A 25,957-nucleotide genomic window follows, 5' to 3' on the forward strand; every position below is an offset into this window, starting at 1 on the left:
AGAGCGATGTGATGTGTTCAGTTAGAAGCTGTAGTCAGAACCCAAGAAATCCACTAACAAGGGACTTGTAATTATATACCCACAATTTTCTTCTTTCCACTGCTCAAATTCACACAGCTCTGCCTTCCCAATCACCCTTTGTCACAGCACTCCGGTATTCATGCATGGATATGTCCTTGAGCTGGTGCCTCCCGCTTAAAACATTTCCTTGTTAAAATTGAAGGCTTCCCTCCATAGTCAAATTTCATCTTTAAGGACTCGAAAGCATCGGCATTTTCAATGAGTCCATCGTTAGTGAGCACGCTATTTCCAGTGTTCATTGCTGTGAGTCAGTACAGGGCTGGCTTTACTTTTCCTCAATCCGGGTGGTTTTGACAATTTCCTATGAAAATATTTTATTTTTTCAATCTTTAAGAAGGCACATTTTGAAGCTTCTGTTGTGACTGCCTTAACAAAAATTCACCTGTGGCTTCTAAAAACAAAAGTAGCTGACATTTATTGGGGTCTCGATGGGTGAAACCCACGCTCGCCCTCACTCACTGCCGTGACGACTGTCCTCACCTCCAGGTGAAGAGGCTTTTAGCTCTCAGAACTTACACGAGGTAGCAAGTGAAGAGGTGACACTTACCACACACAGCCTCAAATCCACGTCACTGGCCGCCATTGTGGAGCATTCATCAGCATGTTGTCACTTGTGTGTGTGCTATTTAACAAATATTCACTTAAGTTTTCCATTTTTCTCTCGTTCTGTGTTAGAGTTTCATAAGACGCCGGTGATGGTAGTTATTTTCCAAATATTACATATTACTGCTCCACAAACCAGTGCGTCTGGATCACTTTTTGTGGGCCAGGAAATATTACACCACATTTAAACTTCACAAGTAGGTGTGTTGCTAAAGGTTTATCTCATGTGTGGAAAATCTGTGAGGTCCCCAGGAGCAGAGTTGGAAGTGAGCAGTGGATGTAGGATACTGAAAATGTTCCTGGGCCCACCTGTCCATCTCTCCTCTCGGAACGGGTGCTTCCTCTGTCCACTCCTAATGTCTTTAATACCCCTCTCTGTTTTTATGAATGGTACTACTTTCCAACTTTGGATTGTCAGAACAGCCATGCCCTGAAATTCCAGACCCAGGTCCAGCGTGTTCCCGGGTCCTTGAGCTCTCGAGTGAAGCCTTCTTCGTACTTCTACACCCTTCTGCTCGTGTGCTTTCCGCTCCTCCACTCTCCAGTTTTTGTTTTCTTCCTTTTCATCCGGGACTGCTCCCAGCTTGTAAGTGAGCTCCGGATCTAGACTCAGCCCTCAGCCTACATTGTACTCCGCTTCTTCCCCAAATGACACCATCATCCGCTTTCTTCTCAGTCTATCTCGGTGATCCCACAGGGAGGACTCACAGCATGGGTGACACGGCCACCAACATGCTTGACAAACTCCCCTTAACGGAAGGCACAGTCTCACCCGTAGTGTCCCCAGATGACACACACGCTGTCCGCTCAGCGCAGTGTTGGCTGGACCGACCACTGCGGGCGCGCAGCCCCTGTGCCACTTGGTCCCGTGCCCTCTGCTCTGTTTCCACCATGCTGGGCCACACTCACCATGCACTCAGCATAGGCACACAGCAGGCCTGGCTCAGTCTCAGCGTTGCCTGAGGAGCTCACAACCCGTCTGATTCCACACTGGTTCTTTCTGCACTGCATCACCCTGTCTCCTGCTTCTAGTCAGAAGCCTGGCTGACTTAGGAAATCTAAACTTCATATTGAATTATTCACTGCTAAAATAGAAGTTGTATTGTCTATGGAATTTGTCTTTTTGCTATTCTGTTCTTTGGCTTAAAATTCCAATGATATTTTCTCCCTAGTTTGTAACTCCCCAGGAGATACAATGCAACCATGAGAACCGTGAATCAGTATTTCCTCGTTTTCTTTCTACACGAAAACAGCCCAATTCATGGGCACTGCATCAAAAACTAGTTTTTGTTTACTTTTGCTCTAGTACTTATTTTTTCTTTTTATTCTTTCATTGAAAGTTTTTTGCTAATTTCAGTTATGTACCTTATAAAGTCTAAGTTGTTTTTGAAATTAGGCAATTATCTTTTCTATCACAAATTTTTCTTATATTACAACTATATCAGGTACTTTCATCAGGATAAATATTTTCTACCATTTATAGATTCATGTATTTCTATTAAAATCTTATCTTTTTAAATACCAGGCCTACTACTGTTTTCATAGGCCATTAAATAAAATAATTTGAAAGACCCAACAGTTTTTTTATTGATTTGGATAACTGGATCATAAAGAGAAATCAATGATCTGATTCTTATAAATGTATAGATGTGGCATCTCCAGGAGAGCTGTCACTGAATTTCAGCAATGTGGCTGAGAAATTCTAAGAAATGAAATGAGCATATTTTCTGCTTCCCAAAAGTTCTAGTGATTTAGTTCCAGGAATTGTTGGGAGGATTTTTCTTGACAGGGGTGCTAACAGTAATTCCACTCCATCTGACACAACGATTCTTGTGTCACGCAGTTTCGCTTTTCATTTCACCTGGTCCTCTTCAGCCTGCACAGTAGCAGTAACACCGTGTGTGTGTGTGTGTGTGTGTGTGTGTGTGTGAGAGAGAGAGAGTGAGAGAGAGACACACACACACAGAAAGAGAGAGACAGAGAGAGACAGATGTGCACACTCCATATAGTTCCGTAGATTCTTTTTTCTTCCTTGCCTGACTGATTTAAACTTTCTCACTGACATCTTGCCGATTATTTATAACACCACAAAGGCTCTGCTGAGATACTGCTCCTCTCAGAAGCAGCTCATACTTTGGAATTGTTCAACACACAGGGACACAGCAGGCTGCGCAGTTGGACTGGAGTTCCTCCTTGGGCAGAAGAGAGCAGCACTGAATGGGCTTCTCTGAGGAGGGACTCTCCCAGCTCCCTCTCATTTATCCCTGATCTCGTTTTCACATTCCTTATGGCTCATCTGTGCCATGGTCACTCCTGACACAGGAAAGGACCACATATCACTGTGTGCAGGATTCCACCTGCCAATGGGGACAAAGGTAAAGAAGGAGAAGATACCAGATCCTGTCAGAAAAGGATGCTTTTCCTCATGATTTACATATTCTATTTTTTTGGGGGGGTTGAGACAGGGTCTCACTATGTAGTTGAGATTGACCTGGAACTCACTATGTAGCCCAGGCTGGTCTCAAACTCACAGCAATCCTCCTGTCTCAGCCTCCCAAGTGCTGGGATTAAAGGTGTGAACCACCATGCCTGGCTACATATTCTTTGTTTTTGAAGAGGAAGCTCATTTGGCCAACTAAAAAGTATATACTTTTGATTTAGAAATCTTATTTTTAAATATGAAGCTAAATATATGTGTCACACCTATCGAAATACTTCCCCCACACGTTAACCTAAATTTTATCCATAATGTGTATATTCATATTGTGCATACCATAACGAAGTTTAACATTTTTGTTTGCACATTAGTTCTTTATTGTTTTTCTCTTTATTGTGCATAAAAATTTCTGCCAGAGGTTTTCTTTTTGGATATTTAAATCTTTAGCTGGGGATGGTGGCACATACCTGTACAATCTCAGCACTCAAGAGGATTGCCATGAGTTCAAGGCCAGCCTGGGCTACATGTTGAGTTCAGGACCCTAAACTTAAGTAAATGTCAAGTTGGAGAGCTATCAATGTGAACATTATTGTTAAGGCCCCTTCCCCTCTTTTTTACCATGTTCCCCAGCTAGGCCTTGAATTCATTGATTTAATGATCCTCCTGCTGAGCCTTCTAAGTTGCTGGGACTACGAATGCAGATATGGACCACTGTTCCTAGATTTTCTTTATGGTGGTGTTGTTAGTTTTAGCAGTACTGGGGCTTGAGCCCGGGGCCTTTGCCCTGAGCTACATTTCCCAATACTTCTTAAAAATTTTTAATTTTGTGACAGGGTACTGCCTAGTGGTCCAGGCTGTTTTCAAACTTGAGATCCTCTCGTCTGAGCCTCTCAGTGAGGCAGGGCTCACTGCCATGCTTGATTGGAACCTGGTTTTATACATTTGAAATCCAGATCATGGAATGGCTCAGATTCTGAAACATTATTAAGTCCTGAAAAAGTTGAGATTATTTTTGATCAGAAATCTAGAAACTACATTTTGAAATAAATACAAATTCACAGGAAAATGTAGATACCTATTATATCCCTTGCTTGTTTTGTTTCCCCAGTAGTAACACCTTACAGGACCAGAGTGCAACATGATACACTGTATGTCAATGTACATGATACACTGTATCAGTGTATCATTATAGTAAAGTGTTATAAACCCCCAGGTCCACATGTTGACATCGCATAATCCACAAACTTTACTTGAATATTACTAATTCTGCATATACTCCTGGGTGTGTATGCATTTTATCATATGTAAATTGAGTTAAGAAACTAAACAAATAATCTCACTTCTTGTCAGCAGTACTTCAGTGTTTTATGATTTAAAAAAGTATTGTAAGAAGTGCATATATTCTATAGTGCATATGCTCTTATATTTCCAATAAATAAAAATATCATACACACAAACACTATGTGCTTTCTGGTATGGAATTATAATCAAGAAACTTCCGTAAAACTTGACCCTACTTGGCCAGTTCTGTGTGCATAAAGAAATGCTGTATCCGTCATCAGTAAGCCACCATGCCATTTCTCCATCTCCTTTCCCTAGGTAACCATAAGCCTTCCTATCTTCATAGATTTGCCTGTTCTGGGCATTTCACATAAATGAACCAGACAGACTGACTTTTGGGACTGGTTTCTTTGACTTCCTGTATTCAGGCTTCAAACAATGTAGCAAGGATCACTACACTTCATTTCTTTTTATTAAAAATCATATTGCATTGCATGGGCATTCCAATTTTGTTTGTTCATTAGCTGATAGGCATTTGAGCGATTTTTTATTTGTCTGCTCTTAAGAATAATTGTATTAAGAATATTCATATAGTTTTTCTATGAACAGAAATGTCTTCAGTCTTCTCGAGAATGTATAGAATCTAGGAGTGGAATTGGTGGTAGTAAAAGCCATTAAATTTTATTCTTTAAAAGGAAATTAGGTCATTGTTTTGATCTGTTACAACTGTAAACACCTTGAGTTTCTGACAGCAGATACTTGTTTCTTGCACGTCGATCGTCCATGGCTGTGACTCTGTGTTGTGTATCATCTCATTCTGGGACCCAAAGGAAGAAACCATCCTTGCTTTGAATTTGTCCATTTTCTTGACATATTTGAGGGAGCAGCTAGATTGAAATTCACAGGCCCTTTTGAAGCTTCTGTTCTGATGTGGCGGTGACTTGTTCACTTTCCTTTGGCCAAGCAAGTCACTTGCGTAAGGTCAGGTGATGACAAGGTCCAGGATTTGCTGTCTTTAACTGAAGGGAAGAGGCAACACAAGTTACCTGAAGTGAAGAACTATGGGGTTGGGTGTGGGTCAGGTCTCCTGTATTGCACTCTCCAAGATGACGCTTTACTATTCCCCACTTCACAGTTCTGCCCACATCTTCACTGTTGCTTTTGCAGTGTCCGGCCTGCGCATGTGCTTATTCAGTAGGTGATTTATGAAGTTGTTGAATAGGTGCATAGAGGGAAGTAGAATTTGGTATTGAGAAGAGTACTGTGAGTCAGAGTTCTGACTTGGGGGAGCACCCAGCAGTTGGAAGGTAAAAATGGTGCAGGAAGTGGCCCTTTCTCATGGCTGGCAGTTGGTGCTAGCTTTGGGGTGAGACCTTAGCTGGACCTGTGGACTTACATCCTGTCGGATGACTTCTCTGTAAGGCCCTGGGATCCTTGCAACATGAAAACTTGGGTTCAAAGGCTGTTCCAAAAAACAGAATGTGGCACAGATGCCATGCTTTTAAGGCAAGGGCCTGGATAATGGCACTGTATTCTTCCCCAATTTGTCAAAGGAGTCAGAGGCCATCCTGGTTCTAGGTATGGGGAAAGCAGTCCGTGCTAGGTACTTGCTTCCCTTGTAGCTGGGGCAAAATATCTGACACCGCAACTGAAGTTGGGAGCATTTTATTTTGGCTCATGTTTCAGTCTGTAGTTGGCTGGCTCCAAGGCAGGATGGCATGGCAGACAGGAAGCAAGAAGGGGAGGGAGCCGGAGAGGAGGCGGGAAATCCTGCCAGGCCGCGCTCCCAGTGGACCTCCTCTTTGCACCTGCCATAGCCCCCATCATGCAGGCAGCTTCCTGAAGCTCTGCCTACGTGGTGAGTGTTTGAGGTCCTCAAGGGACATTCGGATACAAAGTGTCACAGACCTGTCTTTTGATAAAGTTCCAGAACATGTGTAGCCACCCCGCCCCAGAAATCAAACTCAGGACTATGAGCTTGTGAGGCTCTTGATCATGATGTACATGGCTTCCTACTTGGTTTTTCTTATGTAATTATTAAATCCTAATATTAAGGATTAGCATGTATATTAACATTAGTTCTTTATAGTTCTAGAACAATAGATGAAAAAAGGACTAAACTGAAAGACACAAGATACCTTATTGAATGGGAAATGTGAAAGGCAGCCCAGCATCTTCAGGCCGGTGCCAAGATCATATAAGAAGGGTAGAAAAAAGTGGAGAGGGTTTGTGTTGAGAAAATCCTCCTGCCTAAGAAAACTAATGTCTAATCCAAAGAAATCCCAGGGATGTATGATTTTTTCCCCTCACTGCATCTATGATAAGGCTGGAAATTAATTTGGCTCTCACCTTTTGGTCCTCAGTTGTCCCTCCTTCCTGCATCCTCCCAGTTCTGGATCTTACCTTTTCAGTATTAGCCTGATCTTACATCAGCAGCCTAATTCTCCAGAAAGTGATATTTAGGGGACATAAACGATGGCACGCTGTAGAAACTGAGGCTTCATTCCCAGAGACACCGTGGACAGCTGCCCTGCAGTCACACAAGGCTTCAGCCCACCCCACTGAAGAGCCAGCTTCACTTGTGTGCACAGACCACCTCCTGCCCACCTTGTTCTTTCAATATTGGGACACTCTGGATTCTGACACTACACTTTAAAAAGTGACTCTTAGTTGCTGTTATGGAGCTGAGATTCCCCAAGTTAAAGGCCTGGATGGGCGCGGTGGGCAACCTGACCCAGCCATTCACCCTTGCACATGGTGCTTTCTGGCATGGCCTGAGTCCACTCAGGACGGAGCACCTGTTGAAAGAGGCCCAGCACATGTGAGTCGTGCCTGCACATGTGAGTCTTGTGAATGTGCAGAACCCTTTCAAGTCAGAATTTGCTTGCATCTGAGGCCACCTTGGGGCAGAGAGGGAGCACGGTTATTGCTGGAACCAAACTCAGTGGCAGCAATTTTAAACTTCTGATTGGGTATCAAAACATGCTGGATATAGTTTTGATGGTCACATCTGACCGTTACTAAAATTTGTTCAATCTAAGTAACAGTCATGTGGCAAAATTGAATAAATTTTGGCACATGCACAATGTTACAGGCTCTGTAGCATTCTGTCCCTTCTGAGGTTTTCTGTCATCACTGTCTTACCTGTTTATCAGATTCTCCTTTGCTTGATCAATTTAAGCTTTTCAGGTGACTTCTTGCTGTGCATTTATGACACTACTGTTGCATTACTTTTGCATCGCATGACCTGCTTCTCCCAGTATTACTTAGATCTCTGCACATTAACTGCATGTCTGTGAATGCCATCTATGAGTGTGACTCGGAAGGGTGTGTCCTTGTCCCCAGCTGCTCACTTCTCTCTTTGCATCCTCTTTGCTGTGGGGCGCAGAGCTTGCTTCCACGATGGTGCCTTGGTCTTGGACACAGCCTACCATGGACTAAACCTGTGGAAACCATGAGCCAGAACGAACTTCTCTTCTTTCAAGTTGCAGGTATCACTGATTTTGTCCCAGAAGTAGGAAGGTCTTGCTTCTCCTAGTAGGACTTAGATTTCTGCATCTTATCTGTACACTTATGAAGAGTGGGGCTGGTCATCTGGGCCTGTCTCCATGATGTGAGCAGTATCTCTTGCCTTCCCTTTCTGCCCTGTGAAGATTCTGGCCTTCAGGCTCAGACTGTGCCTCTGTGTTCTCCCCTCCCTCCCTGTCCCCTCAAGCTGTAGTATGAATTTTGTAATATCAAATCTGTTAGCATTCATATTTTTCCTTTGATCACAATGAAGTTCTCCTTAATTTGTCAAAAGGCTGCATATAAAGAAGTTGAAGAGCAGTAGACATTCACAGTATTCTAACAATGTAAATAGTATTCACTGCAGAGCCAAGTATCTGCCTATAATTAGACATCCTCCTCTAGGATTCCAGCATTGCAATCCCTGTGTCACTCAAGGAAGAGTTCAGATGCACTCTATTTTGCCTCCATCATTCAGAATAAAGCTGTAATTACTTTTGTTTCACATTTGGACCAAGACTTTTTCATTCTGCTTGTTTCAATAATATGATATTAGCCGGCTCAGACACAAATATTGTGTGTTCATGTTAAATTCCGAATGAATATTCACGACAAGTGGTTCATTCTGTTATCTGTGACAATCTGGAGGCTTCTTCTTCCGTGTCTGGCTTTCAGACTATGTCACCAGTCTGCTGCCTGCCATGGAGAAGGAAGAGAGAGCATGGGTTTTGCAGACAGGAGCCGATTGTACAGTGCTGTTCCTCTGGCCACACACACCCATCCTGTGAGCCCAGCATAACTGAGCTGCACAAGTGAATTCAGGGAGCTGGGTCATCTGTGAACTCGGCCAAGCTTGGCCAACAAGTGGCCCATCTAGGCACTGACTGCCTTCCTCTTTCTTAAAATTTGAATCATCTTTATTTTGTCCTTGTTGATTCATAAGAATATTTTGCTTTCATCATAATGGCCCAGATATCTTCTGCATCTTAGCTATTTGAATCATTGGTATGCATGAACTCTACTCTTTATGAAGGACAGTGATTTATTTCTTCAACTTGGACTTTTTGCTTAGCACGTGGGCCTCCCCTAAACTCACACCCTGTCACTCTCTGCTTTGCCATCACTGCCCTTGGAACCACCAAGGCCCCGTCCTGCACTCTAGCCCCCTTTATTGTTTTCTTTTATCTTTTCCTCTCTCTGAAATTATGTTTATTTTATTTGTACATATTTATGGAATAGAATGTGACAAGGCAATACATGCATAAAATACGTGCCAATCAGATTGGTATAATTAATATTTCTATCTCATTGCTACTATATCATGTTTGGCACCTTTAAGCTTTTCTCTTCTAGAGTCATAAATTATACACGAGTTATTGTGAATGACAGTCTTCTCTGAGTACTGCACAACACCGGAAAGTGTTACTTTGTAACTGTTCCTTAGGCATCATCGTTCCTTCCCCCTCTCCCCCTTCCCCACACCCTTTTCTGCCTCTGGTAGTCATCACTGCAAATTCCAATCCACTTTTAACACCTTAATATGAAAGAGAACATGTGGTATTTGTCTTTCCATGTCTGACTTATTTCATGTAATACAATATTTCTTAATTCCATACATATTGCTGCAAAGAGCAATTATTTTCCATGGTTGAATAATATTCCTCTGTGTGTGTGATTATTTTCTGTATAAATTTATCCAACAATGGAGAGCTATATTGATTCCAGTTACTGGCTGGTGTGAATGGTTCTACAATAAACATGGAAGGGCACGTGTCTCTGTCATGTAATGGTTTCATTTCCTTTGGGAAATCCCAGTATTGGGATCAGCAGATCATATGGTAGAACTATTTCAACATTTTTTTTTTTGAATCTCCGTGCCATTTCCCACTGTGCTTCTACTAACTTACATTCCTACAAACATTGTTCAAGCATTGCCTGTCTCTGAATCCTTACTGATTCAGGAAGCATGATGTACTGATCATTTGTTATTTCTTACCTTCATAGTGGTCATTCTATTTGGAGCACGATGATCTCACTGGTTTTGATTTGCATTTCTCTGATGATTAATGATATTGGACATCTTTTCATATAATTCTTGGCTACTTTTCAGATCGCTTGCACATTTAAGTGGATTAGTATTATTACGTGGTGTTAAATTGCTTGAGCTCTTTTTATGTTCTAGATGTTAAATACTTATAATGCAAAAAGCTTTCAAGTATTTCTTACTGATATTGTTGGGTTGTCCAAAAGGAAGTTGTCCCTTTACTCTGTTGTAGACTTATTGCTCTCCTGAGATTTCAGGATCTTTTCTAAAACATCTTGGCCTATACTAGTGTTCAGAAGTATTTCTCCTGTGTTTTTTTCTATTTATTTTCTTTAATTCTTTAGTCTATTCCCCAGGATTTCTAAAACATTGCTCTGTGTTTCCAACCATGTTCTTGGTTTCCGATGAACTGGGGGTATTCAAATGCAGACAGACACATAACAGATAGCAAGTGAACAATGAGATTTGTGTCAGACTGAACCAACACCTTTATTGCCAGTTCTACTGGAAATATATATATTCCATATGTAGTCATTTTTGTAAACATGGGTTCATACATGAAATGCCCTAGATAGTGGCCTTCCTAACACAGTAATGCCTAGGTTCGCAAACAATTCAGTTCCCAAATAAAGGCATGCAACAAAATTTAATTTTCATCACAAGCATCACATTGGGTGTCAAACACAACAGCAGCCATCTTCACCACTATCGTAAAACAAATTAGGTTAGTGACCCGAGTAACCTCTGTGTTAGTCTCTTAACTTAGACGTAAATGTTTAGTCCCAGGCAACTCTGATTTCTCTTGCCAGCAGCTCGCTGGGTGACCTCCTCAGCCTTCTCCCCCATATTCAGATTGCATGGCAGACTAGGGGCCCTCACACAGGCAGAAGGTGGAGGAGGTGAAGCTGAGACCCAGGCGGTCTGACTCAGATGCCACATCCCAAATCTCCACGCCTCGTCGGCCACAGAAGACACAGACGTTATAAAAAGGTGTTGCTCTAAGTGTCGACATCAGGGTTAGTTAGAATGAACCCTTTTAGAAGTCTCATCAAAGGCAGACAATGGGCAGATGGGGGCTGTGGTGGGCACCATGTTGTTGAGCACAGCAGTGTGGGAAGCCAGCCCCAGCCCTGTCAGTGGGCTCTGCCATCTCCCTGAGTTGCTGGTCTCTCTTATCTCACTGTCCTTATCTATGCAAAACTGCCGGGGTTTTTTTTTTCCTTTCTTTTTTTGTTCCTACAAGGGGGAAAAACTGCCCTGTTTGACAGTTGTGAAGATTCATTAGGTAAGCAGCTGAGGCGCTTAGCAAAAAGCCTGTCAGTGAAATTCTGAAAATATCAGATATAGGAGAAGGCCGTCTCAGGTTATTTGTGTCTGCTTAGCCTGGCATAGTAAGATGCAGTCACATGTGCAGTATTTACATATATGCACGTCACTAGGGCTTTGATCTGGAGTGTCCCCCATATCATGTTCAAAGACAGGGTCTGTGAGGAACCGATGGGACCCTAGGGCTGGCTCAGAAGGCGCACTCTGTCCCTGCCCCCTTCTTCCTCCGCTTTCTGGATGCCTTGAGGTGAGGCGCTTTCCTCTGCTGTGCTGCTCCTCAGTGTCATCCACCTTGGAGCACGCCGGCTGTGGACTGGTCCACTGTAACTGTGAGCCCAGCAACAACCTCCTTTAAGTTCAAGGTTCTGGGCAACTGGTCCCAGTGACAGGAACGTGACTGACACACACGTAAACATCAGGTCACACTACAGAGACATAGACTCAGTGGCTGTCTTGAAGTGGATGGCTTCTCCTGAATGGACTAACGTCGGTCTTCGTGAGCTAGAATCTGCAGCCCTCACTGCAGTTGGGGACACTAAGGGGAAGGAAGGACAGGAAGATTTAGACACAGACGCACAGAGCGTCAGACCCTTGATGCGCTTGCTTCACGTGCACTCCTGCTTTCACTTCCGGTGCTCCGGCTGGAGGCTGAGGCAGAGGCTGAGAGACCCCAGATTCACACTGCAGCTGGAGAGCGATTTGCATGGGGGTGTGGTGGTAGCAGAGTCCCTGCCACGGCCCATGTGACCGATGCCATCTCCTTCTAGTTTATGAGCAAATCTACACAGCCAGGATGAAGGACGAATCTGAGTGATTCGTGGAAAACGGACGGACTTGAGACTATAAAGTTAAGTGAAAAAAAAGCAGGTGCAGACACTTAAATATGACACGTTCTCTCGTGCACAAGAAACCCCAAACATAAATAACTTATAGAGTGAAATGAAGGAGGGATGGCCGGAAACAGAGAGGTGGTTATTATGGAGAAGGGAAAGGGGTAGAGAGGACTGTAGGAGAGGAGAAAGATCAAAATGATCAAAGTATGATACTTTTACCCTCAAAGCACAGTGTGTATTATGTACCATAGACACATTCTAAGACAATATCGAAAGATTCAAAAAGGAAATAATAGAGATGTTTAAAGGAGCCTAACTGGGAATCATGAAGCAAACGTGTGGGTCTGAAGAACACAAATATCCCTCTTGAGAAAGCATAAGCCTTTGGGCCCTGGACAGGGGCGCAGGCTTGCGGGTCTTTATAAGGTAGTGATAGAAAGTGTGGTGAGTGCTACTTCGCAGTGCCATCCAACAGAAGGTCAAGCTCTTAAAAACACCTCCTTCACCTTATCCACTGGACCTGATACCACACAACCTCTTCCCCAAAGCCAAAATGGCCATGTGAGGTAAAAGTCTGGCCTCAACTCAGGGCACCTAGGCAGGAATGACAGCTAAATCCACTCTGGGCAGGCGCAGCACTCCAGAGCTGCACCAGGGTGTGACAGGCACACTGGGATGTGCGTGCTGGTGGCGAGGGAAGTATTTTGAGGAAGATCAATGGCCATGTGCCTTGTACTGCAGCCATGCTGTTAGAATTTAAATACTCACCACATTTTCGGTCACACCATGCAGAAGCCGCCCCCGGGGAAGGCTTTCTTTGGAGTCACTGCATCCCACCTTTTCCCCTTCATACACTCGGCTCCCCCATTCCCAAATCCTTGGGCTGCTTCCCTCCTGCTCTGGGCAGAGGTCAGAGGTGGGCTCGGGGCCCTAGGGTCAGCTGTGCACAGAAACAGCAGAGGCAATAGGGAGTCTCAAAATATCTACTGAGTGTCTGGGGCATTTGACTTTCGATCAGTTGCTTTGCATGCATTTCCTACTTTTAGGCACAGAAGTCTTTTTTAGGTACCTGGATGACTCGAAAGTGAAAAGATGTCAGGCCCAAACCCTGGGGTCAGAGGTCTCCAGAAAGGACCCATAGGGGGATACGGAATATGCAGTAGCAGACGGAAGCATCTACAGATGTGTGAGGGGCACTTACTGGGGGAGTCGCCTAGAAGACCCAGCACAGGTGGTTTGCATGCTGTCCAGAGCCAAAGGTCCCAGGGGACTGCATGGTGAAACGCTTGGTCTGAGTTTAATCAGAGCCCTGGAGAACCTGGCTTCTGCTGTGCAAGTGCAGGAGGAGAAGTCCTACCTCCAGGGAGGGAACGTGGCCTTGCCCGGCCTGTTGTTCGCCCGGCCCTCCATTGCAGTGTCCGCCCACAGGGAGGGCACACATCCCCACCAGGCTCTCCGACACACAGGCCCGCCCTCCAGCTCTGCCTCCCAGATGTGCTTACACGTGGTGGTCTGCTCTGCAGAGGGCCCTGCCTCTGATTGACCATGTCACCTGCGTGCCAGGTGTGTCTGCGATCTTTGCACACGTGCAGGTGTGGTCCATGGTGATGCCCAGGGCAGGGTTCGTATCCATACCCAGAGGTCACGTGGAGGAGTCTCAAGCTCTCCTGGTCGGGCATTGTGCCCACACTAGTGCCACACCTCTCTGGCTTCCGGCTGTCACCTGCCCCCTGTCTGGCTCCTCTCTGGGCCAGGGACAGGAGGGTGTGCTGATGCTGTTGTCGTGGTCTCCGCTCACCCTGACCAGGAGCGGGATCCACAAATCATGCAGGAGCAGCACACGGCTCATTCCCGGAAGCCAAGGCTGCTCCCTCAATCACGTTCTCCTCTAGCTTCTGTCTAAACACACACATTTAGGGTAAATATTCACCTAACTTTGTCAAAACACGCTCTCACTGTTACATGGCAGTTTGGGGGAATAAGGGATGTGCCAGCTGTTTTTATTTATTTTTTTCGGGATTGACTACTTTTATCCATCGTAGGACAGTTGTGTGTTCTTGGAAGAGTGCAGGGTCCCCCAGAAGCAGCACCGGAGATGCCTTTATTAAACCTGCTGGACACTGTACACGCAGCCTCCACTTACAGCCACCCAAAGCTGCAAATCCCTTTAATTGGTGAACCTTACATAATTTGGCTGCAGATGAAAATATGTCACTTGTCAATCCTTGATGAGGCTGCAGTCCAGGATTTCTGGTGGCAGATGTTTTGCTGGCAGTGAAGGGTGGGAGCTGGGGGGCAGGAAGAGCCGGCTTGCCTTGATGGGTCTATACACTGCCGCATTTAACACGACTGTTTCTTCAGCTCAGTTAGAGCAGTCCTGACACAGAGGGATCATAAGTGACTGTCACAATGGGACCCAGCCAGCAGAGCAAGACTGACTGGGACAGGATTCATGTAGGGACTTGGCTTTATGCTAACTTGGAGTAGTTTTAGACAATTTAATTTAAAGCACTGTTTTTGCATCCTGAGCAATAAACAACCGCAATCGAAATCTTATCGAAATTTAAGCAATAGTTTGAAAAACTAGTCTCAGTTTTAGATTATACTAAGCCTGGTCTCTATTGTTCGCATCTCCCTATTCTCAGGCTTTCTACTAAGTAATGTATGTTTTGTCATCAAATACAAACTTGTAAGAGGTTTAGCAACTAATCTTATATTTCTCTGCCACTTATTCTCATTTTTGTGGGTTACTCTTTGGTCCTGTTCAGAATTCTACTCTAGGCAGGCATCAGGTTAGGTTTGAAGCTATGAAGTCCAATGTGCCCATCATCTAGTGCCAGAAAGAGTGTGCGGTGCCAGTGTGTGCCTTTCTTCAGGACAGGCTGCAGGGTGCAGGGAGGACCTTATCCTTCAAGTTCCAGCTTTGCAGAGGTCTCAGGCAAGCTACTTTCTTGCAAAGCTCAAGGTCCTGTTAAAGTGGACCTCACAGTGCTGGGGGAGGCTCAGTGGTGTGCTGGGGCTGCTCCATGTCCTTCATTGCCACCTGGTCCTGCAGTTCCTGCCCCTGCGGAGCTCGGCGGGCAGCGGGAGCGCAGGTGCCAGCTCCGCTCTCAGGGCTCATGGCACTGCACTGATGGTCTCCTGATTAGACCAGTGCTACATTACAGTTTCAGTGTCACTTGGCATCATTTTATTCTCAATAGCACGGTCATATTAGCTCTGTCTTCTGGTTATTCCACACCATGACTGTCTCCTATGCTGTAATTAGTGCCTGTGTACCTGTACTGTTGCTTTTGTTTCCTCTGTTTAGAAATTTCCTAAGAGAACAATCTTAGGAATATTATTTACATTTTTGCAACCTTAATTTCTATATGTGTCGCATTGTGTGCTGTTTACCTGCAGTAAAGGAAGAAGGTGAGAAGTCTGTCATTTGTAACAGACTTGGAGTTTGAGTTAGGGCGGTCAGGTTAGAGGTTTGGAAAAGAGAGACGTGCGGGTCTTTGTGTGGAGGAGAAGCAGAAGGACGCAGTGCACCCCGAGACCAGGGCTTCCGGCAGTGACCGCCGTGAAGGAGGAGGCACGAGGACACATGGTGGAGGCAGGCTGAGAACACAGCTGCTGCCACGAGAGCAGAGGGACCGGGATGGTGGAGGAGGTGCAGGACTCCACCCCTGGAGCCTGAGGGGAGGGAGCCCCGGAAGGGCGGCTGTGTGCTGGCCCCGACCCTGCTGAGGACGCCTGTTTTCCACTCCTGAGAAAGCAGAGCAGAGACCTGGGAAAGAGAGAATTTCAACATGTCTGATAGCACGTGTGATAGCATTGTGTGAATGTTAACATGTATGATAGCACGTGTGATAGCATTTTGAATGTTTACGTGTGTGATAGCATTGTGATAGCATTGTGAATGTTAATGTGTGTGATAGCACGTGTGATTGCATGTGTGAATGTTAACATGTATGATAGCACGTGTGATAGCATTGTGAATGTTAACACGTGTGATAGCACATATGATAGCATGCCAGCAAGCACTCTGTAAATGGTTATACAGTGGCCCGGCTTTGCCAGTTTGAAGAAAGTGCTGGTGAATTTTACCTCGTGCTCAGTACCAGTCCCCTTGGCCACTTTCTGCATCCTGGCAGCTTCGAGACAGCAGCCACGCCTCGTGCGGATCCCACACTGTCCCCACAGGGGCAGAGGCTCAGGGGCCCCATCCCCCATGGGGGCATCTGAAAGGCTCAGGGAGCCAAAGCCACTACTCGGGCCTCGGTGACCCACTGTGTGAGAGGACCCTGCACACGAACAAGGACTCTGCCGTGGTTCTCCCCACACTTCCCCGAAGCTCACCGGGGCACCACGCTCATTTCCATGCATACGGAACGGGAAGGAGGGACCGAGACGCCAGAACTTTACGAAAGAGCCGCCAGAGCATGTGGCATCGCTTGGTTCAAACCCGGACAGTGCACTCTGGGCTTTCGCCCGCACTGATACTCTGCACGGCATTTACATGACGGGTGTGGAGCAGTGACTCCCAGCTTTGCAAACCAAACGCGATATTCGGTGCGTGGTGCCATCCGTATTTTCCTGGATATTTTCCCAGCAGTTTGAAAATTGTTGGGAGGCTCGGCACCCAATCTTCTGTTCTGCACTGTATGGATGTAGCCACGCAGGAGTTCCTAAGAGCTGAGCCATCCCTGCGTGGAAAACCTGTGGGCTGAGGGCACTGCACAGTGGGGCTGTGCCCTGTTTAATGATGCATTTGTTGCTACATATGAGGGAGTTTCAGATTTTCACTTGCACTCCTAGATCACATTTTATTCTGAATTCTGAATTCTGTCTGTAGCATAAATTCCTAGTAAATTTTGCATCCAGGCAAAGGATACATTTTAAAGTTGAGGATAAAACTGTTTTTACAAGTTTGAATTTCCCCAAGGGACAAAGCAACCCACTGCACTCTGATTGCTGCTTATGTGTAGAACCATGCTCCCTGCTCAGAAAAATCAGTAGATTCAAATACATCTTTATTAAATATCTTATCTATTCCTTGGATTAACTCAAAGCCATTCAAACTCTGCTTAGCTGTGCAACCTTTCCTGCAAATGCAAGACTTTGTAAAAATTCAATATAGGAAATATATTAAAAAGTAACTGCTGAAATAGCAACACCAGGGGAGCCAATGCCTCCCTGCTGTTTTGGTATCGGAGCATCCAACTCGTCCACTTGGAGTCCCCGGGCTCAGATTTTACAAAACTCAGTGATCGGACTGTATACTGGACAGATTGCTCCTATTTTGGGAACTGCTGAATCCTAACTGCTATTGTCGAATATTTAGCCAGTAGTTTGAAACTAAGTTTATTTTTGTACTGCGTAATTAGTAAATAAATGATAGTATTTTATTTAGATAGATACCCATATTTTCACATTCCAAATTTTAAATTCCCACCAATACAATGAACTTAATATTAAAGTCTGAACATATTATGTATTTTCATCATTTATTAACACCTATGAATTAAGTAAAAGTGCCAAGATGTGATATGTATATGTACCAAGAAAAAAATACCAAAAATAGAAACCATTTTCAAATAAATTTCAAGGATTCTATTTCCTTCAGGTGCTTTATGTAAACAGATTTAGGAAGGATACCATAGATATAATGCCTATATTTTTATCAGTTAAATAAGCTAAAGTTTCAGTAAACAATTAAGCTTGGCTTAAAAAAAGATGACTATAGAATTTCAGTAGGGTTTCGCTAATAGTTACTCCGAAGGCTTTGAGGCCGGTTGCCACCCAGATCGGGGAGGAGAGTGACTTGCATTCAGCTGGGCAAGTTCTTCGCAGCTAGAAGTGCTGCTGTCCCCAGAGCAAGTGAGAATGTCTGTGAACATCGTGGTCACCTCATTTGGGAGAGATTCCTGGCTACAATCGGTCAGAGCCTAGGACGCTATTTGGCTTCCTGTTCAACCCATGACAACCATCTGCACAAAGAATGTGTGTCCCTAAATGTCAAAGGCGCCAAAGCTGAGAAGCTGGGATCTGAGCCTTAGCTGATATGCACATATACCTTTTAGGTATTTACCTTTTAATATATAATTACCTTTTACATATATTTACTTTTTAAAGTGATACATAAAAACCTAACATTACACATTTCATTAGGATACTGTGAGATATATGTATACATATTTCAGTGTTTTACTGTCTACCTGTTTTCCCAAACATGTATCAAACCTCGATGGTAGAAAAACTCAGATCCTTTCTCCTAGCTTTTCAATGTATACATTACTGTTATCTGTATTCAGCCCACCCTGACTCCCCTCCCTGTAACTTGGCATCCCATGGCCAACCTCCCGGTCTCTGCCCACCACCCCTGCCACTCTGCATGCCACCAGCCTGCAAAGTCAGTTTTGGCACAGTCTGCCTAAGAGTGAAATCGTGCAGGGAGTTGACTCTGTGTCTGGCCGATTTCATTTCCAAGCATGATTTTCAATGATCCTAACATAGTGAGTCTGTCTGTGTTGTCACAGAGGATAGAATTCCATTCTTTCCCATGCTGCACACATGCTGCATCTTCTTCGCCCATTCTCCCACTGAGGGACACCCACAGTCTCCATTGCTCAGCTCTGTGAAGAGTGCTGCACTTTGCCAGGGGGTCCGATGTCCCTGGACTTCCTCACTTCCTGGATACACATGCATTAGATGGGTTATGGAATCACGTGGTAGTTCTGTTTTTAATTTTGGAGGAACCTCTGTGTATTCCATAATGGATGTACGGATTTACATGTTAACGACAATGTGCAGGGCTCCCTTTTCTCCATTCTCTCAGTACTTGTTATCGTTAGTTTTTGATACTAGCCATTCTTCCGGGAGTGGAGTGGAGTGATATTTCACGGTGGTTTTCAGTCACATTTCCCTGATTTGTGGTAAGCATTTTTCATATATCTTCTGTCCATTTTTTAGATCTTCTTTTGAGAAATGTCTATTAAATGTATTGCCCATTTTAATCAGCTTATAATTTGTGATTGAGTTTTTGGATTTCTTACATCCTGGATGTCAAAACCTTGTCCAATATGTGGTTTGCAAGCATCCTTCCATTCTCTAGGTGGTGTTCTCACTGTGGTGACTAGAGGGGAGCTCCTGTACCTTGAGATGGGAGCGGGGTACCATTAGGTGTTCAGGAGCTGCTTGTGTCATGACTGGCCTGCTGGGGACCGAGCATCACAAGGCACTCAGAGCATGGAACATTGAAACAAGTTAATGTACAGACACATACGATCAGTACCTGTCTGTACTATTCTGGTCCCTACCTCAAGGGGACGCTGAGACCCAGATGTGGACAGAACCAGGGTGTCTGGGAGGAGAGTTGGGACACAGAACGTGGAAACGGGGAGTAAGGCAGAAAGTGAAGACTGCTGGTGAAGGGCAGTGTGTGTGTGGTTTACTCCATGGGCAACAGGTACAGAGCCATTCTGGAGCTTTCCTGATAGTCTGTGAATGATGCATTAGAAATGTCCACTGAGCACAGGAAAGCACAGTATCTACCAATTTCCACCCCTCCTTGGTCATGGTGGCTCCCAGGGTGGAGCCCCAGGCCCTGTGGCTCCCGTGGCCAGCAGACTCGGTGATGGGGCTGAGCTCCCCACCCTCTCTCCACATGCAGCTACGGTCAGGCTTCCCAAGCCTCACCGGTCCTGCTCCGTGACAGACAGGCCCGCTGTCCTAGTCATCTCTTTATGGAGGAAATCAGAGCCGACAGCTCCAGTAGACCAGGACCGGGAGCTGTCCGCGGTGCTGGCCCAGGGCCTCCGTCTGCAGAACAGGCGAGCCCTCCACCTCCGAGAAACGTCCGCATCCCCCACACTTCTCTTCTTTTGCGGTAGAGCTGCCTAGCGTGGACTTGAACTTACACATCACAGCCCTCCTTCCTCAGCCTCCATAGTAGCTCAGATTATAGGAGTGAAGCACCAACCCCAGTGAAAAACTGAAAAATGGTATATTCTTGGGTTCTCTAGAAGATGTGAGCAACATAAATCATAATATAATCTCTGATAATTATTCATGAGTTTGTCCTGATTTATTCTGTTTCATTTGAAGGAAATAAAATATTGTGAAATCTTTATCTGCATATGTGGGTAACTATAGATGTTGCTTTTTCTCTCTTATTTACCCATGATTTTAAGACAAAGAGAAGTATCAACTGTAAAACAAACATCCCCAAAATATCACTCTTCCTTTATTTTTATACTCATGACTTTCATTCATTGATTGAGGGAAGTTTTTACTCACTAGGCTATTTATTGATAAAAATTGAAAGATTTTAAAATCACATAATAGGACTATTTTAAGTTTCTACACTTCCTGTGATCTCTATTCTTAGCTCAGTCTCACATGTGTGTGAACCTGGATGCCACACCCTTTGCTGATCTACACAGTATGTATCACACACTCTTGCTGTGCAGTCCAGTGTCCGTATTAACTTGTTCTAATGTTGTTTAATTGATCACAATATTGTGCTGCTTAGTCTCTCAGTCGATGGATCAGTTTCCCTTTAAATAATGAAAAATTTACTTTTAACAACTGTGCAATTGAGAAAGTTACAAAGATTTCCCATACATTTTTGAAATGACTAAGTCAGTCCACATAAATGAGATAGCATAGAACGCAGACTCTGAACACATTCCTCAAGTAGAAGACTGAAAACATGGTAATCCACCAAAATATGCAAACACAGCCATTCTCCCTCCGGTTGGAGCCATTAATACACAGTGAAATGAGGGACATGAAATAGCTTAAATTTTGCTCTTGGCTATCTTACATTTTCACTTTGTAACGGATTTTAGATGATGTTCTACTATTATTTTAATTTGAGTATCTATGATAATTATAAATAATATCCCTTTCCTGTGATGTTGCAAATATTCCTTGTGTGTTTTAAATGCTAATATATATTTGCTTTGAAATGACATCACATAGATAGACTGGCTCACTTTAAATTCTTCTACTTTGGGGCTGGGGATTTAGCTCAGTGGGGCCACTGCTGCCTTGAGAGCATAAAGTCCTCAGTGCAATACCCAGTACCAGAAAAACAAAACAAAACAAATAAATTATTGTTTCAGGAGTATGCTTCATATATTTGTTTACTTGAGTTAGTTGCATTATCTCTTATTATGTTAATTCATCCATTATTTTATACCTTAAAACATGCTTATTTATGTATAGCTAGTTTATACAAGATGTCCTAACATTTTTTACATTCTAATTAAGTATTTCAGTTTATTTTGTGAAATGATGCCTTCTTTCCTTAGAACACTCTAAATTATGAAGGTATAAGCATCAGTTTCTGATCAGCACAGAGTTTTACATTTAGTGATATTTGGGGAAAATATATTGCAATATCTTTGGCAGCTGTCCTGGAAGATAAACTGATAACTACATAAGGTTTCAGAAATTAATTAATTGAGTAATTAATTAAAATTAATTAGTCTCGAGGTAAATCGTGCTCCAAAAAGTGTTCACTGTGTTGCATGATTTAAAAATTATGCAGCTATGGCTAAGTCTAAACATGAGACAGGCTGATTTATATTTGAACGCATGTTACTCAGTGAAAATCACAGATGACTAGGATTTCTTCAAATGCTGTCATGTCTTTAGATGTGGAAAACATTGCAGTGTAGGTAGTAAAATGTCTTACAAAATCGTGAGGCACTGAAGAGGCAGGAAGTCCTGGCAGACAAACCTCTGCTGGCATGACCATTGCTTCACAACACTCGCACTACGAACTGAGTAGGATTCTCTGCCGCTTCAGTTTTCATCAAAACGAGTGCTGCAGAGTATGTACATACATGGATTTTACACATCTAGCACCCAAACCGGCCAGCCAGATCGCCGAGATGGTGCTTTCTGGGCTTCCGTGTGAAGGGCGGCAAGGGCTGGCGCTACATGGGCATCTGTCTCACTGGCCTCAGTCCAGACGCGGTGCCTGTTAAAATGCCCTCTGGACAGCGCAGTCTCTCCCAAAGGAAACACAGCAGGGGAAAGTGCAGTTGTTCTCCTCTGTCAACTTACTTCAGTGTTCACTTCCACTGCTTTTATTTTCTGTTATTTTTGCCTTTGCATCATCTGGTCCTACTGCCAGCTCGGTTGCCATGAAACCTTCCCTGGTGTCAGGGCACTGTGGAGCCCCTGAGCCAGGGTCTGCCATCGCCCCGTGGCCGTGGCCCTCATGACCTGCTCACGCAGGCAGTGAAGTGGAGGGACATGTAGGTGTGTGGGGGCCTAAGGGGTGTAAGCTCTGAGACTCTGGGTGTGGACACGGCAGGGAGAGGAGAGGATTCAGTTGGACCACTATGGGGTGATTATGGAAAGTGGACACACTGTTGGGAGTTGAGGCCGTGCGGCGAGGCCCAGAGTCCTCTGTCAGGTGACAGCTTTTGAAATTATGAAGCAATCTTGCACCCTGGTCACCACTGTCCGGGCCACGGTGGAGGATGGCACCAGCCCCTAGATCCGGCCGGCAGCCTCCACAGGGCAGAACACAGGGCTGAAGGGGCCCCGCGTCTCTCAGGGGTGCCGCTGGCCGGGGCCACTCGGCTCCAGCATGACCTCTCCGCTGGTGCTCACTGAGAGGTTTTCCCACAAGAATCCCGGGGAGCTGCTTGTTTTAGAGACATATTCTGTGCTTCACCATACTTCACAGAGAGCCAGTGTCACAGCCCTCTAAGTCACACACAGTTCCTCAATGTGTACATGGCCTTGCAGAGTGTGTTTCTATTTTATTTTTATCTTTATTAAATTTATTGGTACATTTTAGATATACAACACAGTTACATTCATCACTGGGACCTTGTACGTTTACATGACAGGTCTTAGTTCTCATTTTTCCCCATTCCTCAGCCCTCCCTTCACTCCCTCCACCCTTCATGTTTACAAAGACATTGTTTCCACGTTTTTACTTTTCACATATTTTTTCTTTTTCCTTTTTACCTTTCCCCTACCCCTCCCACTTCCTCTACTCTTTTAGACCTTTTCTTCCTATTACATAATATCAATTACACATTTTGATCCTTATTTACACTTCTATTTTTTCACACCAGAGAAACTATTCAGTATTTATACATGGGTAATTTATAAATTTCACTTGAGTATGGCCTCAGTGTGCATCCACTTAGCTATAACTCTCTCTAGTTTCTCATTCTTTATGGCTGAGTAGTACTACACTTTATATAAAAACAAAAAAACGTATCTTCTTTCTCCAATCTCCAGTTGATGGGCAATAGGGCTGTTTCCAAATTTTAGCTATTGCTCACGGTGCCACTATAAATATGGGTTAGCATATATTGCTGTGGTATGATTCTTTTAATTCTTTTGGGAAGATACCCAGCAAAGGAATACCTTGGTCAAATGGGATTTCTAATCTTAGTTGTTTGAGGTATCTCCATGTTGATTTCCACAGTGGTTGCACCAGTCTGCACTCCCAAGAACAATGAACAAGTGTTCCTTTCTCGCCCTAACACCACCAGCATTTGTTATTGGTTGATTTCTTGATAGCAGCCATTCTTTCTGGGGAGAGATGGAATCGCAGTGTTGTTTTTATCTGCATCTCTCAAATGACCAGTGATATTAAACATCATTCATATGTTTATTTTCTGCTTTTACTTCTTAGTCTGAGAAATGTCTGTTCATTTTAGATGCCCATTTTTAAATTGAGTCTTTATGTTTGGGGGGGAAGTAGTAGACCTTTATCCAAGGAACTGCTGGTAAAAAATTTTTTCCCACATTATGTGTTGTCTCTTAGCTCTGCTTGTGATTTCTCTGGCAGTGAAGAAGATTTTTTAAAAGATGAGATCCCAGTTGTTGATTCTCCGTGCTAGTTCCTGTGCTACTGAAGAATTGTTCGTAAATTCTTTCCCTATGCTGAAATCTTCAAGAATTCTACCTATCTGCCAGCAAGTTTAGTGTTTTTGTTCTTATATTTCTATCTTTAATCCACATGGATTTTAGTTTAGTGCATTGTGAAAGATAGGGGTCTAATTTTAATCTTTGACAATTTGAAATCCAGTTTTTCCAACAGCATATATTAAAGAGGCTGTCTTTCCTGCAGTGAGAGTGTTTGGCTTCTTTGTCAAAGATGAGGTAGCTGAGTGTGTCAGGAGTTGTTGCAACAATTTAGAATGAATCTGTATCAAATTTTCCACTCTAAACCCTCGGAAGGCATTGTGTGCCAACAAGTCAGATTACACAGGAGTTATGCAGTCTTAGAAGTTGGATTTAACTTAAAACCTCTCACCAATCATCCAACCTTAGCATTGGATTCTGATAACTTCTAAATTCACTCTTCAGTGACATTTCATCTTCATATTTATTCATTTGTTACAACTTGTTTTGCTTTGCAACTGGTCTTGTACAGCGAGAACTTAAATTTAGAGTATTAAATGAAATCAGAGAGAAGTATAAACTGTAAACATTAGGAAAGTGTTTGTGGTATGTTACTGATCATGTATGTATGTATGAAATAGTCATGTATGTAAATGTCACCATACACATTTTCACATGGCAAATTTGCTGTATATTTACTTTCATATGTAATTGAATTACTACTAAGTAAATCTATATTTCAATCTTGTCCACCTCATGCCCCTACAAAAAGATTTATACTTTCTTAAGACTAACAGAGTGCCCTACATTTCAGGTTTATTCAATTTATTTATCTTTAACCCAGTCCTAGAAAACCCCAACTCCACTCTTTCCTATAAGGACCATTCAGTTAACAATGCAACTCAACTCCTAATCTTCTGTGAGCCTTTTTGGAGAACTGAATGAACAGAGCAGAGGCGTTCTTTTCCTGATCGCCTGCACGTTGGGTTAGAGTGTATTTGTCCCTGGCTGATAGGGACACGCAGCGCAGCCTCAACCCAGCAAGCGTCCTGAGTCTCAGTTCTGCCCCCTTCTGTCCCTGCAGCTGAAGGCGCATGTGGAGGGACGCTGAGGGGAACCAGCAGCACCATCTCGAGCCCACACTTCCCCTCAGAGTACGAGAACAACGCAGACTGCACCTGGACCATCCTTGCTGAGCCTGGGGACACCATTGCTCTGGTCTTCACTGACTTCCAGCTGGAGGAGGGGTACGATTTCCTGGAGATCAGCGGGACAGAAGCACCATCCATATGGTAAGTTGGGTGACAGGTGGGGTCTCTGGGGTAACATCGTGTGGCGCAGGCACAGTGGGCTTGGTCAGTTGTTTCCCTGCGGCATCCTCTTCTCAGCATGAGTGTCCCAGACTTGACACCTCTTGTATGACCCATTTCAAATTTCAAGTTTGCCTTTGTGTTGGTACTTGGTGCTGGAGAAGTTACCTGCGCATTTGAACTTATTCCACTTAACGTCTGGATTCTGAAAGCAACGCAGAGGGTGGCAGCTAAGGGACAGTGGCAGTTCTGGATTTGGCCTGGGCCAGATTCACCACGACATGGTTTTCAGACTGTGGAGTTATTTTTATTCCGGAGGCATTGGCTCGGGGGCAACGTTGGCTGTGTTGGCGGCGAGTATAGTTCAAATGGGACAGTTAAAACAAACAAAAAAAAAGGTCTCTAAAGACTTAAATTGTGTCTCTGATTAATTCAGTTGTTACGAGTTGAACTTCTGTTTTGTTTTTGGTACTTTGAAACTGCTTCCGTTTTATACTGAAGATCTTGACTGAAAAAAATAGGCCATAGGAAAACTCAAGCTGGGGAGGATGACAGAGAAAAGGTGAGCTATCTCTGTGTAGGTAGGTGAGAAAATGAAAAGAGTGGTTGTAAAGATTTCCAGGGATTGGAGTTTTCATTTTGGTACAGAGGTTAAATAGTAAGC

General features: G+C 44.0%; 1 protein-coding gene across 1 annotated transcript in view; it reads left to right on the plus strand.

Moving 5' to 3' along the window:
• Positions 1-25,957, plus strand: part of Csmd1 (CUB and Sushi multiple domains 1) — a 1,140,625-nt gene that overhangs the window by 473,820 nt on the left and 640,848 nt on the right. The window contains exon 4 of the mRNA XM_010620376.3: positions 25,068-25,275. Coding sequence (XP_010618678.1) covers positions 25,068-25,275 — 208 coding nt within the window. The remainder of the gene's footprint in view (positions 1-25,067; positions 25,276-25,957) is intronic.

Source organism: Fukomys damarensis, unplaced genomic scaffold (genome assembly GCF_012274545.1).
Source record: "Fukomys damarensis isolate Sample0158 unplaced genomic scaffold, DMR_v1.0_HiC HiC_scaffold_18, whole genome shotgun sequence".
In the NCBI taxonomy this organism is placed as follows: Eukaryota; Metazoa; Chordata; class Mammalia; order Rodentia; family Bathyergidae; genus Fukomys; species Fukomys damarensis.